Genomic DNA, 16664 nt, shown 5'->3' with positions numbered 1-16664 from the left:
AATATTTTAGATATTTTATGACGTATGACTTTTTATCAAATCACTCACAAAGATTTTAAATTTATTGATTTACTCCATAAGGTTTTATTTATTATCAATTAAATTATTTTGTCTATCTTCCGTTAAATTTGTATCGGCAAGGTAACACATATTCTTAAGGGTAAAAAAAGGGTTACAGTTAACAGTTATTGCTTCTAAACACTAATTGTAAATGTCTTAGGCGGTTGTTTTATTTTTATAACTGCAACCACCCAACCTTAAGCGGTTAACAGTTATTTAAAGTTATAATTGCATTGCACAACCGCTTTTTAAATGTGAGCATCTTTTTTGCCTATTTTTGGGTGTTGGGAATTTATTAAACATATTGTTTGGGCTTATTTTATATATATATATATATATATATATATATATATATATATATATATATATATATATATATATATATTTTTTTTTTTTTTGCCGAATGTATGCCGCCATTTTAAATTCCAAATGAAACGACATCTTCTTGTGTATATATATATATATAGTAGGTGGCTAGCACTTAGTAATCGCCTCTACCTAGCTATCAAATCGATAACCACCCCGTTCTAGGCCGTTACTAGTTTTTTCCAACCGTCTACAAAAACAGTTAGACGGCTAGGAATTTAGGGTGATTAGTATGCAGTTATTCAACTGCTCGTCTTTTTACCCATACATATTCTCTTTAATACAAATATAAATAAATAACTAAATAAAATTACCATAGTTCAGACCACCCCAACAAAAATTGGGGTGGCCATGCAGCCACCCATCTCAATTTTTATTTTAAAATTTATATTTATTAAAGGGGACACATGTCACCTTTTAAATGGGTATAACGTTATAAATTTAACGGAAGGTTGATATAATGATTTATTTGATAACAATTAAAACCTTATAGAGTAAATCAATAAAATTTTAAACTTTAGAGATTGATTTAATAAAATGGTTAAATACACCTTTGGTCATTGAGTTTTTGAAACTTTATTTTTTGGTCCCTGAGTTTCAATTCGCATCACAGATGGTACTTCAATTTTGAAAAAATACCAAATTAGTACCTCAATCAAGTTTTCCGTAAAAGTTCACCACGTATCAACCCCTGAGGGTTGACACATGTCACAATATAAAAAATTACAAAAATAAAAAATAAAAGCCGGCCCCATGGGCCACGGTTTTGATCTTAAACTAAAAATAAAAAGGAGATGGCTTTTGTAGATCAGGTTTTGATCTTATAAAAACAACATAGCAGCTACATTAAACAACAACCAGACACAAACAAAGAAAATGAAAACAACTACAAAAGCACTGGCTTGACAATTTTCCCCACTTCCCATTTTTGCTAGACGATTTGCAGACTCCATAAGATTTCGGAAACCGTTCTTGGAATATCACCCCTAAATGCCGCATCCGAAAAAGCGCCCTAATTACCCCTAAAGCCACACTTGAAAATAGTGCCCGAATCACTGGTACAGCTCCAGAAAAACCATGTGTCGCCTCTATTGCGAGAAAATCGAAGAAACAAAAACGCTAAAACCATCAATCCCTTTTCGCCCTAACCGCTGTTCCAGTAGAAATCCCTAGACCCTTTTTGCTGCAAACAACCACGAAAAGCATTTGAGCAAGTGATTTCGTCTCCAACATGGCCATCCAAACCAGTAGTGGCAGATCAAAGCCTCCTATTCGAAATCAACACCATCATACTGGAATATCCATGGAAGAAACCCAAATCTTGGACCAATGCGATTTCGTCACCGGCTTGGCCATCCAAACCAGCAGCAGCTTATCACGAACTCCTATTATAAATCAAACACCGTGTGCCACAAATCGAGAGAAAACGTCCGCCATTACACCCTACCAAGCGAAAGAAAACCACATCTCCATCCCGAAACAGGACGAGACAAAACACAATCCCTTCACTTCTTCAGGTGCTTATGACGTCCAAAGAGAGAAGGAAACTTATTTATAAACAAAACCTACCACAACCTATTGAGGAGGAGGGATGCGGAAGGCTCCCCTAATCCATTATCACGCTCAAAAGAAGTATTTGCTCGCAGAGGAAAAAATTGTTAGAGAAAGTTATATTAAAAATATATTTTCAAATTCTTAAGTGATTTTTAAAATTACTATTAACTTTAATATAAATCTTTATTAAAATTTAATATAATAATAATTTTAAAAACTTCCTAAAAGTACGGAGAAACAAGGGTGTGGGAACATTACTCTGTTCTAGAATAATCATCCGCAAACTAGTCCTACGGGTTATGTCTCTTTTTGCACGACTTAAAGCGCGCAGACGGCGCAGTGCCAGCCGATCCTCTTACTCGTCCACGGACTGCAGGAAAAATGGCGGGAAAGCTTGGCGCCAAAACTCTGCAAAATACCCATTTTTCCGGAGCTCTTCTTTTATTTAAACCCACCCCAAATTTTTCCTTTCACCCTCTAAAACACAGTTTTTGGCGAATACTACCATACCCATCTCGTCACCGTGCTTTCTGTTTGGCTCTCACAATGGCACAGTCAGATCTCCAAAGCAACAGCCCCCCCGAAGTCAAAGAACCGTTGCCGAAGATCCCCAAGCTGGGCCAAAACGGTGTCGTCGCCGCTGCATTCTCGGAGAGCCCCTCGTTGCTCCTGAGAGTGAAAAAGCTCTCCGAGAAAGCTGTTTTGCCTTCCAGAGCCTCTTCTCTCTCCGCAGGCTACGATCTCTCCAGGTTGAAATAACCCTCGATTTTCCATTGTTTCATGAAGAAAAAACTGTGGTTGAATCTGATTGCTGATGGGTATTCATGTTTTGTGCAGTGCAACAGAGATCAAGGTACCAGCGAGAGGAAAAGCCCTGGTTCCAACCGACCTGAGCATTGCAATTCCCGAAGGAACCTACGCGCGCGTTGGTGAATCCTCTCTCTCAATCTCTCGTTTTCTTTTTGGTGGGTTTTTTTTTTTTGGTTGTTTAATGAAATGAGTTTGTGTGGATCTGTAGCGCCGAGATCGGGCTTGGCGTGGAAGCACTCGATCGATGTGGGTGCAGGCGTGATCGATGCTGACTACAGGGGTCCAGTTGGGGTTGTACTGTTCAACCACGCCGACGTTGATTTCGAGGTAAAAGCAGGCGATAGGATCGCGCAGTTGATTATTGAGAAGATCATGACGCCTGATGTGATGGAGGTTGAGGATTTGGACTCGACCGTGAGAGGTGGGGGTGGGTTCGGATCTACCGGCGTATGAGCGGGTCTTCCTATTAGTTACGGTGCTTCAACCATGTTCTGCTCCTTTGTTTCTCAGTGATAAGGATAAGGGACTTGTTGGATTTTGTTATGTGTGTAATTTTGTCGAACAGATAGTGAGCAAGCGCTGTGATATTGCTTGCTAGCATCCTGGATGGAAATTAACAAGTTTCATTTGTATTATATTGTTTTCAATGCTTAAATAGTCTCAAATCTTCATCCTGCAAATTAAGCTGTAGCACAGCCAAACTGAGTCTCAGAGATGTGCATTCTTTTTTTTTTTTGGTCTGATCAACTACTGATCTAGAGAAGTGTGTTTTATTAACTACGTTATAGGGCGAAGTGGTGCATATTCTAGTTGATCTGGCATAGCTTTGTGAGTTCTCATTTTGCAGCCAATTGCTATTTATGGCGGTGACAAAGCCAATTTGACACGGCGGCCAATAAAATTTGACACATTTTATTTAAGTTGGATACTAACATATTCTGTTAAATTAATAGACTTGATTTTACATTTTTCTCTTTTGATTTTGATGGAGTTTCATTACTTGAGTAATAGCAAAAGCTAGTATGAGCAAAAGCTATTGCCTTTTTTTCTTTCTTTCTCCTCTACGTTTCTTTTGACATGATTATGGTCTCTCCCAAGCGAGTGTTCGTCAACTTTTCATACAAATGTTTTTTGCTTTTAAACGTAATGTAGCATGCTCTAAGGCATAAAGTAACTTGAAAATTTGTCACCCTTCTATCACAGAATTCCCCATCACTAGACCCCAAAAACCAAAAAGAATTAGCCAAATAAAGTTACTTGAAAGTAGAATCCCAAGAATATAATTCTTACAAGCTGGCTGACAATTCTTATTGAAGAAAATCCGAAATTTTCCTATGTTGATACACAAACCAGACCATCTCGAATGAGTAGAGAGACAATTAAGTATCGCATTAACAAGAAACATTGGCACCAGAAAATATCATTACATCATCTGTAAACAAAAGATGCGAGATAGAAGGACATAATCGAGACATTTTGATACCTTTCAAAAACCTTAAGGGCTCTTCTCTCAAAAGCAACTTGGAAAGAATTTCCAACCTCAAAATAAATAGAAAAGGAGAAAGTGGGTCTCAAGAAGAATAGAGAATAATCTTACTGTTGGTTTAAACCGATTTAGATAAGATTTTTTGAAATAATCTTATAGTTGAAATTGGTAAGACTAATCAGATGGAAAGCTAGGCTTATTTCTGAAGTTGCCTAGACTACTGGGGATAGCATTAGCAACAAATTTTAAAGAATTTTTTGTGTTCTGCCATCAATGCCGTTCTAAAGAATTTTTGGTGGGGTTTTTCCCAAGATAAACAAAATAGTCTATCTTTATTAGCTTGGGATAATATTTGCCAGCCTAAGGCTCTGAGTGTGCCTGGTATTCGCTCTATTGAATTTTTAACCAATTCATTGTTGGCCCGACTGGGTTGTAAGATGGTTTCTAATGCTCATCTTCTTTGGGTGGATGTTCTTAGGGCTAAATATCTTATGAATAATGCTTCATTTCTATATGCTCATAATAATCCTTTATCTTCTTGGTTGTGGAAATGTTTGCTGAAGAATAGTGTAGTTGTTTAACAAGGAGTTTGTATTTCTATCTCTAATGGTTTGAATGTTTCTATTTGGGATATGCCTTGGGTTCCTTTGATGCCTGAGTTCATTCCTATACTGAATCCTAACTTGGTTGATCAACCCTGGTTTTGTGTGGCAGATTTAATCTTACATAATACAAGGGTGTGGAACATGTTGCTTTTGGAAGATCTCTTTGATTCTCAGTCGGTTCAGTGCATTCTTAGCATACATCTTCCGCAGTCTTTTGGTTTTGATCGTTGGATTTGGGCCCCTTCTATTACTGGTATTTTCTTAGTAAAATCTGCCCATGAGATTTCTCTATCTTTGCTTGGAAGAGTCTCTCCTCTCTCCTCATAATCTTAGCATAAACTTTGGGGATTAAAAATTCAAGCTAAACTTAAACATCTTCTTTGAAAGGCTGCTTGGAATATTCTTCCCTCAATAGGTAACATTGGTCGTTTTGTTTATTTGGTTGATGCAAATGCTTGGATTTGTCCTTTTTGTAAAGGTCCTTTAGAGACTTTATGTCATATCTTTTTAGATTGTGATCTGACTAGAATTCTCTGGCGATCCTCTTCTTGGCCGCTTATTACTGTTGGATTCTCTGCTTTGCCTATTTTAGATTGAATTCTTGCCATTTTATATCCGGTTGAGCGACTGTCCATTCCTAAGTCAAAAGCTAGAAAATTTCAACTTTTCGCTTCTCTCACTTTGGATATTATTTGGTTTTCTAGAAATAAACTGGTGCATGATGATCATCAACCCGTTCCTGCCAAACTCATTAAACAACGTTCTTCCACTTTGGGTCTTCACTTTACATTGAGGCTTGGAATGCTGCTTCTAGTCCCTCTCTTTGGACTCCTTCGGGAGCTGATGGTATTAAAGGAAACTTTGATGTGGATGTGAGGGACTCTTTTTCTATTGCTGCTGCAGTCATTAGTATCTCATTGTGCCAATTATTAGACACATACTTTAGCTAAATGAGCCGCTTCTCATATTGTATTCGGAAGCATTTCCATAGGATCACTCATTCTCTCTTCCATACGGATCCAAAGTGGGAAAGATCCTTCCTTATAACATTTTTTCCTTACTCAATTAGAAAAAAGAAAAAAGAAAAAAGAAAGTAATAAGATAGATGATCAACGTGGCTAAATAAGTTAGGGCTGGTTAGAAGATAGGAAAAGTTTGAATTAAGAACGTGTTCATTGATAAGGTTATTGATATTAGAATCAGGAAAATGCTCCTTCCATGGAAAAATTGTTGCGTGTAATGAGTGCCATGGAAAAATTGTCACATCGGTTTTTAAAGAATTCGTAATAAAAATTATTTCGATTTGTAGTAAAAATTGTGGATTCTATTTAAAAAATGGACCGTCCAAATTTAGCTCAAAACAAACCCACCCCCTGCAATACAAGTAGTTGAAGACTTCTTCATGTACCGTACAGTAATTACCAAGACTCAACCAAAGCTAAAGTTCAATCCCAAAGATATATTTCCTTCAATCTCATGCATGTCCTTGGCTTCCGCGACGTCGTTTGAGTTGAAGAAACCAGAGCTAAATCTGGACCGTCTGTTTACAGGACCTAAGCCGGATTAAAAAATTGTATCGTATCCCTAGCAACACTAAATTATTGTCATTTATATCATTATCCATATCCATCCATGCATTTGTGTGCGTGGAGGGTGCACAACATGAAAAACTTTAGACACGCCAAGAAGGCGAATTGGGAGCATGAAGATACTGAAAAGCTTTCTCAAACTGAACTGACCATATTCATCACACAACTCAGCTACCAGAACATTGAAATCCAAATATAAGGTTTATTGGGGCCTTTAAGAGCAATCCTATCTTTCAAGTAGTCTCATCTTAATAATTGCTCAGAAAAAAGACTCATCTTAATAATTAAAAGTGGATATTACCCATTTATTGAACCTCCTTATCAAAGAGACCCCACCAAGCAGTTTAAGCTGAACAAAGATGGGAGTGAAAAATGTTCATAACATTAGCAAACTCGTATGAAAACATTAACAAAATTGCAAGGATAGGTACCAATTATTAGGCTGATACCATCAGCTCATCTGACTGAGGTTGATACCATGAGGTTTCCTAACTTGGAAACCCAAACGTTTTCAGCAAAAAGCAATTATATTCTTGGTAGAAGGGTAGGAGGATCAGAAGGGATATCTGCAGTAGCCTGCAAAATAGAAAAGACTTTAGTTACAGTGCCAAATATACAACAAAACCTGTCTAAAAACTGTAGGATGATGATTTGCCATACCTCTAGATATCTAGTTAACAATGTTGTAGTACTAAAATTAAAGCCCTCCACTGGTTCCCCTTTCGTACGAGACGCATGAAGTTGCTTTCTGACTTGAGTAGCCAGTGACTGCATTCACAAATATGATCCGGATATGATAAGGAATGTGAAAGTTTTGGTAAACATTGTATTGCTAAAAAGATGGCAGTAAAGACTACTGTCAGAAAAACAGAACAAATTGTTTATCTTACAACAGCAAGCTTGTGTGGTAAGGGAACAATATGATAAGGTTTCTTAGGTAACACATACCTTCCCTAACTCCACTCCCCACTGGTCGAAAGAATTGATACCCCATACGAAACCTTCCACAGCAATTCTGTGTTCATAGATGGCCAGCAACTGCAGAACACAGGCAAGAAATGGTAGTATTAGCCCAAAGAATCAGTTTACATATAACACCTCGCAAGGAAAGAAAAAGTACTAGCTCATTCATCTAACAAAATTAAATTAATTAAAAAATGCTTTAAGTTATGAATTATATCATTACATGTCCAATCACTTTTTACATGTACGACATGTACAAAAGGATATGATACCATGCACAAAATTTCCAGGATATAACCGATCCATTCTCTAAGAAATTAACCATGCCATAAAACATGTCCATACTGTATTTACACTGGGGAGTCTCAACTAACTCTAGACCAGATGTAGAACAATTTTCAACCAAATACTGTAGAACGGTGAATTGTAACTAAAATAATAGTGTAGGCAATGCTCTCATATATGAAAATGCAAATTCATTTTCCAACAAATAGAGGCTAGCATTAACATTTTGGATACAAAAACAGATATCAAGGGGGCTGTGATTCAATAATGTAAATGAGTTTCTATAGGCTCAACAAAAAACCAATCCATGAAATGTTCTACAACCGCAGTGAGAGAGATATAAGCAGTCAGTTTCTATGCTTGGTATGACTGTTGCATATCCACCATGATCACGAAGTTCATTCATGCTGCAAATTTCCATTTGTAGAAATTCAAGCATTTAATTGTGCACAAAATCTACTTACCAAAAAAAAAAAAAAAAAAAATTGTGCACAAAATCTCATTTGACCGTCTAACTTCACATGTGACACTCCGATGCAGAGAAAGCATCAGAAGCTTCCTATCTCCTTAAGTAATTTGAACAATCAGGCATGAAATGTTCATTGAAGAACTAAAAAAGAGTAAGAAATCTCAAACCTGTCCAATATTGTAAGCATTTAATGAAGGAAGCAGAAGGCTGAGAGAAGGTCTATTGCCAGAGAAGGTCTGTGAAATATAAACCAATAGTTAGGAGTATTCATTCAGCAGTTAATCATGAAGATTAATACAGAAGCAGAAAGAATCTCACTTTATGAGGAATAAGATGTGGTGGAACATTCTCTTTATGCAACTGCTCCGGGGTCTACATGGAAACATTGTTTGATTAGGCATTTGGATTTATAAGCAGATGCTTCATCATAACCCAGATGAAATTGCATGTCCCAGCAGCATGAGAAATTCCCATGATTTCTTTGATTTTCATGGAAACATTGTTTGATTAGGCATTTGGATTTATAGCAGATGCTTCATCATAACCCAGATGAAATTGCATGTCCCAGCAGCATGAGAAATTCCCATGATTTCTTTGCTTTTTCATTTTTATTATTATAAAATTTTGGGAATGGAGGGAGGGAGGGAGGGATAATTACAAAAACATTTTAAACCTGATAATGCAAATTTATAATTTATAGATCATAAAACAAGGCGGCTGTACAAGCTTGCATACTTAATTTACAGAAAAAACAAAACAGCATACTTTCTCCTATTTCCTTTTGGTTGATTTGGGGGATGGGGTGGTAGATGGTAGTTAAGAACACTCCATTCTCTGGAATACTTTATATGATACGTCCATGATAGGAGAGAGTATAAACTTACCTTCCCATATGCAAGGGCATCTGGCTGTGCAAAAAAGTTCGACATGAGCTCATCGTGGTTACTCACCACCTCGCCTAAAATAAAATGAATCAAACATCACATACTGAAAATCAATGCATGACAATATGACTTCCAACAAGCCATCAACGAAAAAAAAAAAGAACCAACAAGATTGGTAATAGATACCTTTAAGGTAAACAGGTTGCTGACTCCTCACAATACCAATAAAATCACAAGGAATAACACGTCCCTGGAAGTTCCAAGGAAATCATTTAGCAAATTTTGTAGTTACAAGACAATGTAATTTGTAGTAAAGCTCAGTTATGCGTGACTCAGGAAATAAAAAACAGAGGTCATTATGTGAAAACAAGTGTGCATTTAGATTAATTTTTTTTTTGATAAGTGTGCAGTTAGATTAATAAAGGCAGTACCCACATCTTTAAAAAAGAAATCATAAAAATAGCCAAAGATATTGAAAACTAATCTAGACCTCCATAACTAAGGCTGTCCAATACATCATTTTATTTTTGTTGTTGCACAATATCAAGTTATTGTCACATTTACATAGCAGGGCCTTTTTTTTTTTTGCCTTCCTGACCCATCAGTGGCAAATTTGAACAGAAATCGGCAACTTCAGCAGGGAACACAAACATTCAATGGTACAATAACAGGCACTACTGATATATTCCAGCTCTATTTAATTGATGGAGATAACTAATTTGACTAACTTCAACAATCTAAGACAAGACCTGTTTACCTAACTATTATGCAATCAATCACCATAACAGTATCAAATAATTAAAACTGCGCTTGTTTTTCTTCATATTTATCTTTACTTTCTATCAAGAATTTATTATTCATATTTATTTATCAATTTGTGCATATTAAAAAACATGTTTCCTATCAGATCTAGTACCTTCCACAAATAAGCCAAGAATCCACAGGAAATCATGATCAATCATCTCAGTCAAAAAAGTTAAGCCATAACGCACCCCCATCCCCCCCAAAAAAGAAAAACTCAAGGAAAAAAAAAAGGAGCCATTATTGGGTTAGTAAGCATAAAACAGAGCTTCAAAGTCAATAAATGATGAGTATACATTTAAACCAAATCACAGATGTATTGAAGTTGACTTAGACAACGTCTCACATGTCACGCCAATGGAAGATAAAGGCCACTGAGAAGTATATAAGATATATTTGTTGCACACCAATCAGATAAAGGTCGGAAAACACTACAACAAATCTAGGTGCGGGGCCAAATCAACACATGCATACCCTCTTGTGCATGTGAAAACTGAAACCACACACACAGAGAGTCCGCAAGAGTGGATACCCATGACTGGGAAGTTTATGTTTCCACTGATGCTTTAAAGTTATGATTCTCTCTTGTTACTTGAGTCAGCTCAATGCAACTAAGCAATGGAGCTTCAATGCTTCGGGCAGGATTTATAGCTCTATTAATTATGACTGATTGGTGGAAACTCAGATGCAAAAATACATACTAAGCATATAATTGTACATATGCTTAATTGTTAAATGATGGCACTACAATACATTTAACATACCAAGATCCTGAGAGATTAACTAACAAAGCATTTGTGTAGGAATGAAGTAGATAAAATGATAAACTTAGATCATTTGGAATTTAACCACTTTGCACTGGCCTTCAACATGTAATCCCTCCATATTTAAAAATAACTTCATAAGAGATATAGAATACAAAAAACTTCAAGGATTTAATGTAAAAGTTTTAATAAGTATTCCTGCAATTAGACACATTAACATGATTTTACTATCGTTTCGAAAAGAAATGACTACATCACCTGGTGAATTAGTTGGTAAAAGCTGTGCTGACCATTTGTTCCTGGCTCACCAAAGTCAATTTCACCAGCCTCAAAAGGTAGTGGCACACCATCAATTGATACACCCTTGCCATTACTTTCCATGCTAACCTGAATTGCTTAAATTACGAATGTATAAGAACATTTGAAGAGCACCTCCCACAAATAATATGCAAGCAGAATCCAGTCAAATACATGCCTGTTGAATGTGTGGGGCAAACTTCTCAAGGGCTTGGGAATAAGGTAGAATGGCCTGGAGGAAAACCAAAATTCTCAGTGTTATCGAACGGCTAATAAAGAGAACATAGAAAATGCTTAATAAGTGGCAGTTGAAAATAAAGTCGGGCGCAAATAGTTAGAACTTACTCTTGCAGGATATCCAAGAAATGAAACATTCCAAATGCTCAGCAAACCTAAAAGCACCTGAAACCACCAACACAATGTTATTGAACATGTCGTCACTTATCTAATAGTGCAACACTGAATATAGTTTCTGGAAGGTCATCAGGATAATCTACTCCCCCCACCAAAAAAAAAAATTGGTAAATGCAGCCCGGTGCAGGAACATTAATGATTGCAACCAATAGATCCATCCTACGCTATATCCAGTGGATGAGACATGAGTATCAGTACTTAAAATCTGCGATATTAGGGCACTTACAGGTATATTTTTCTCATTTGGTGCTGAGAAGAAATGTTGATCAATGCTTGAGGCTCCCTTTAAGAACCTTTAATTAAGAAAATATAATTTAAATCAAGTAAATGCCAAAATTATGTCAATTTTTTTAAGATAAATGTCAGAGCATTTAAAAGGTATAAATCATTGGGAATCAAAGCAAGCAGCAAATCTGAGCAATTAAAAGGTGAAAAAAAATAAAATTAAACTATAACTTGTATAGTCTGTAGAGAGCACAATAGGTTTCCGATTCATGATATATAAAATGCATGAACAAAGAAGCAAAATCTTATCCTACATTCTTTTTGTAACATTTGAAGTTGCATGTATTTTCCTCAAACAAAGAACCTATTAAAGAGTACTAACTAATGTGCAATGCCTACTGCTGTTTTATAAAACATTTCTATGTCACAAAATTAAGAAGGGCTTCCTAGCACCCAAAAGAGACAAAGTGCTTGCAAAAAAGTTTAAGAAATTGTAAGTCACGTACTTCTCAACAACTGAGAAACCGTATTGAAGAGATAATGGCAACACTCCAACAGCACTGCAAACTGCAGCAAGCAATTACATTACCAATTGATTAATAGATTAGCCATTAGCCATAAATGCCTCCAAGGAAAGACGAATAACTTACCACTATAGCGGCCACCAACCCAGTCCCAGAATGCAAACGCATTATTAGGATCAATGCCAAACTTCTCCACAAGCTGCACGAGAATCAAACAAAAATTAAGATGAGGTCAGCTATATTTATGGATTTTACAAAATCGCATGCCTAGGGAGAACAAAAGAAATATTTAACCACATCCATATGCATAAGAAATGCTAAAAGGGAGGAAAATGAGCAAAATACATTGGCCAATCCCAATCAGTATCAGTCTGCTAAAAATTTGATTTCATTCAGTTATCATGGGCAGATATTCAAAAAATTGTAAATTTTCAGACTGTATTGGTTTTCTAATTTTTGTAGGGCCTGTCCAAGCCATCCTCGTTACAGGTATGTGAATGTCCATTTACTAACCCATGAATCTATACATATACGTATATACATACATACATATATACAAACACAAACACATATTTACACATAAAGTAAAGGTGTAAAATAGGGGAAGTCACAAGGGGGTTCTTTTGCAGAATATATGTTTAGCATGACCAAGGGAAAACAAACAGTAACATTTTTTTTTTTGTTAAGTAGAAAACAGACAGTAACAAATATATAAAGATTGTGGTAAAGCAGATGCTTTATCACTCAAACAAGAGATGCAAGGATATGAAAATACCGCAAGGTTAGTACTAACTGCCACCATATGCTTTGCAACTGCAGAAGGCCTGAAAAAAAAAAAATTTCAATCATGTACCAGTCTCAAATACATTCTTAAGCTTTCTTATGAATTATTTCCAGTATATTCAAAACTAATTCACATATATTATCAAATCTGGAACTTCAGAATCCCAAAACAACAACTAAACCCATATCCTTGAAGTACTAGTATTATTAGATCACTGACCCAAGAGCAGCTGAAATCCATTCCCTAAGAGTTCGTGCATTCAGCATAGTTTCAGCTGTCGTAAAAGTCTTTGATACCACCACAACTGCATATATCAAAAGAAAAATAAAAGAGCTTAGGTTACACATAAATAGTGAAACTTAGTGAGGTTAATACGAACCCAAATAGAGCTTAGGTTAGTCTTAAACAGCATTACTTAGGGAGATAAATAAACAAATAATTTTCATTTACCAAGGGTAGTTTCAGGGTTTAATCCCGTTATATTTCTAGCAACATCAATAGGGTCAACATTTGCAAGACTGCAGGCAGATGAAAATAAAAGGTTAACTTGATAATAAAAATAAAATAGTTCAACATTATAGCATGTAACTGTTCTACGTGGAATTCATAATAAAAAACCAAAGCAAAACACCCCTCAAACCTACCACCACAACAAAAACACAGACACGCATGTCACGTTTTGCTTAAGTGGAAGAAAAATTCACCATTTTCTTATGTCCTATGAAACACTTTAAATCCCTAGCACGAGCATGGACAATTTCACCACGCCAATCAAGTAGACCATTTATAAAGGAGTTAGCAGAAGGCTAAATCAGCCTTCTAAGACAACACTAGGAATATCACACTCACACACGACTAAGGCCTTTAAAAGAAGATTCATACAACTATAATTTTTATTCTTCATTACTTATGATATTATATATAGTGAAACATGAATACTTACAAACGAAGCTGGCGTCCCCTTGCAGATTCAATAGCCTCTGGATCTGTAAGATGCAAACACTAAACCATGAACATGTTGACTGTACTACAAGCTTTAAAGATTTCACAAGGAAAAGAACAACACTTTTTTTCGAAAAGATAAGACTGCATAATGGTGGTGCAGATTTATAAGGGAATACAACGTCCAACCTGTTTGAAGAGAAGTGTGCACAAATAGAGGACCTAAGAAGCTGCCGCCAATACCAATAGCAACAACATCCTTAAGCGCTTTTCCTGTTGCTCCAACCTAACACAATTTCCCTCTTACTCAACAATTCACACATTTCATGTCCAAATTAGATACTAAATAACAGCAGTGGATTACCCAAGAACCATTGCGGACCCTCTCAGAAAAGTCCTGAATCTTGTCCAAAACTTTCCAGACCTCTGGGACCACATTCTTCCCATCACTCTGTATAACAGCATCTCTTGAAGCACGAAGAGCTACATGAAGTACTGGCCTATTCTCTGTGCTGTTTATCTGGAATTGCCACCCAAAAATGATGCAAAAATGAACAACAATTTTTCTTTAGGTTTTTTTTTTTTGGGGGGGGGGGGGGGGGGGGGGGGGCAGACTTGACCAAGGAAGATAATACAACTCACATGCTCCCCATTGTACATGCGGTTAATCTTTTCTTTGAGATGTGCGGCCTACATTTAGACAAGGATAACAATGATTAAAAGACCATATAGTCAATATCCCAGAAACTTAACGGCTCAATTGCACACCTCTGCCAACTTGAAGAGCTTATCCATGGTTTCAAGAGTGGCGCGCTGCCGTGAGTGGTCCAACAACACCCCATCGAACTCTCTATAGAGAATATACACAGTAAAATGTTATTGATAGCATTGTAATTAACTTCATTACAATAATCCAATATTCATCTCTTACACCACGTTTCACCCCCTTTTCTCTTAACAACGACACAACGATATTAAGATAATTATAGCATCTAAAAGCCCAATGAAGAATCATACACCATCATTGACTTGGATCGTTCAGCATCACTCATCAAATCACGTAAATGAGTCTTCTTAATCTCCTCAACATGGGCCTACATAATAAAACATATCATACACAGATTTTATGGTACATTCAGAATGCACTTTGCCTTAGTATCTACTTCTCCAAAAAATAAGCGTAAGTATCATGCCAGCTACCTTCAAGTCCTTCCAAGTCTCGGTGTCAGCGATTAGAGTTGGTGAAGCCATTTGAAAGTACTGTGTAAAAGCACTCCACAACCAAAACCTGTTCCAAAAAGTCTAATTATATTTGAGTACTTATGGAACAGATTGGTGATGAAGAAAGCTGTGGAAGAAACCGAAACTTGATCTATACTTTTAAGAGGAAAAAAAGATTTATATAGAGCATGCAATTCCACAAGGATTAAAGGACTCCTTATCTTTATAATTCATTGTTTTTATTTATCCAAAACAAGCTTAAGGCAATTCCACAGTCATTCCTGGAATCAAAATTTGATATTCAACATATAGTTGTCACAAGATCATCCCTTATAGGTAGAGCAAGCCCCATTTAACATAACGCTCAGTCCTACATTGGGCAGATGAGTAGCCCACATAGAGTGGGTGGATTATAAAGACACCCATGAGTGTTAAGTTACACATTGGCCCTTTACTAGGCGAGACTGAATTTTAAATTGCAACTTGATCAGTCTTTTTAGAATGATATCACAACTATGTCTAGCTTTTTCCATATATCGTTACAAATAGTCTAGAGAAACATAATAACACCATGTGATACTGGAGGCTGCATGATATTGCCCTGACAAGGATTTAAGGGGAGATATTGTAACAGAATGAATAGTCAACATAAAGTGTGTGGATTATAAAGGTATTCATAGGTCCAATTTTCACATTAAGACCTTACAAAGTGAGATTTTAGGAGCTCAAATTGCAACTTACTAAAAAGAAAACTGCTTTATGACTCTACGTGGTATACTGTTCAGTAGGGCGGCAAATCTGGTTTAGTCAAACGCCGATTATAATATCAGCTTAATAAAATTTAATTCCTTTCATTTTCCTATGATTTCTCGGCAACCAAACTAATCATACTATCAAGTTGACGGATTAACAAAATCAACGATATAAACTCCGCAAAAATAAAATCAATTCAATAAAAAGCATTGCAGGTGATGATTAAAAGTACAACACAAGTAATTAAACTAAATTCAAAGAAAAACTGATTACTGATTTCGATGGTGGTGAACTAATAAAAGCAATAAGCAATAAATCCAATCGGAGCAAGGACAAGAAAAGGAGAAAAAGAAATGGAATTGGGAAGTGAGATTGCTCTGTGGTATGGTAGAGAGCGTTACCTGAGGGAGAGATGTTCCGAAGAGCGAGAATTGCGCTTAGTTTATACGGTAGATGTTGACAGTGAGAAGAGGAGAGAGGATGTGGCGTATGGTAGGGTATATCTGTTGTGATGCTGATGAGATGCTCATGCAGTCATGCTCGAGGTTGTATCTCAACGTCGCCGTTTCCAAACACTTTTCCCGTTTGCTTTTTTCAAAGACGAAAAAAAAAATTCCGTTGCCGGGAATCGAACCCGGGTCTCCTGGGTGAAAGCCAGATATCCTAACCGCTGGACGACAACGGAATTGTTGTTGATAACAAATATTATTTATACTTGTATTATGTTAAATTCCAGAGATAAATGATAGTTTCTGTCACAGAAGTCAAGTGATCGATGGTGTAACGTTGTTGGTATGTTATGAGGTGTTTGCACAAGTATGAATCAATAAAAACACGTTGAAAAATTAAAATCAAGAAATTCTTGTCG

At 36.4% G+C, this 16664-nt stretch overlaps 2 protein-coding genes and 1 non-coding gene across 4 annotated transcripts; 1 reads left to right on the top strand and 2 right to left on the bottom strand.

The window, feature by feature from the left end:
- Positions 1-2289: 2289 nt before the first annotated feature.
- Positions 2290-3483, top strand: LOC133866676 (deoxyuridine 5'-triphosphate nucleotidohydrolase). The gene is made up of 3 exons (XM_062303283.1): positions 2290-2729; positions 2818-2909; positions 2999-3483. Exons 1-3 carry the CDS (start codon positions 2362-2364, stop codon positions 3241-3243), a joined length of 705 nt encoding a protein of 234 aa, XP_062159267.1. The 5' UTR covers positions 2290-2361; the 3' UTR covers positions 3244-3483.
- Positions 3484-6747: 3264 nt separating this feature from the next.
- LOC133865833 (glucose-6-phosphate isomerase, cytosolic 1) lies at positions 6748-16427 on the bottom strand. 2 transcript variants are annotated; one of them, XM_062302318.1, is made up of 24 exons: positions 16198-16427; positions 15023-15110; positions 14840-14916; positions 14591-14672; positions 14465-14512; positions 14187-14342; positions 14012-14108; positions 13824-13866; positions 13331-13398; positions 13100-13184; positions 12872-12920; positions 12223-12295; positions 12079-12139; positions 11574-11640; positions 11279-11335; positions 11112-11165; positions 10895-11023; positions 9258-9321; positions 9072-9145; positions 8506-8559; positions 8355-8423; positions 7419-7508; positions 7131-7238; positions 6748-7046 (listed from the first exon to the last, which is right to left on the bottom strand). In XM_062302318.1, exons 2-24 carry the CDS (start codon positions 15071-15073, stop codon positions 6996-6998), a joined length of 1707 nt encoding a protein of 568 aa, XP_062158302.1. In that variant the 5' UTR covers positions 15074-15110; positions 16198-16427; the 3' UTR covers positions 6748-6995. The 2 variants fall into 2 exon arrangements, with proteins under 2 accessions (XP_062158302.1, XP_062158303.1); XM_062302319.1 differs by lacking the exon at positions 16198-16427 and adding an exon at positions 16070-16180.
- Positions 16410-16481, bottom strand: TRNAE-UUC (transfer RNA glutamic acid (anticodon UUC)). The gene has a single exon. It is a non-coding gene; the product is annotated as a tRNA-Glu (tRNA).
- Between the last annotated feature and the right edge of the window lie 183 nt (positions 16482-16664).

Source organism: Alnus glutinosa, chromosome 4 (assembly GCF_958979055.1).
Source record: "Alnus glutinosa chromosome 4, dhAlnGlut1.1, whole genome shotgun sequence".
In the NCBI taxonomy this organism is placed as follows: Eukaryota; Viridiplantae; Streptophyta; class Magnoliopsida; order Fagales; family Betulaceae; genus Alnus; species Alnus glutinosa.
Note: the sequence above shows the minus strand (reverse complement) of the source record. Positions and strands in the feature narration are given on the sequence as shown.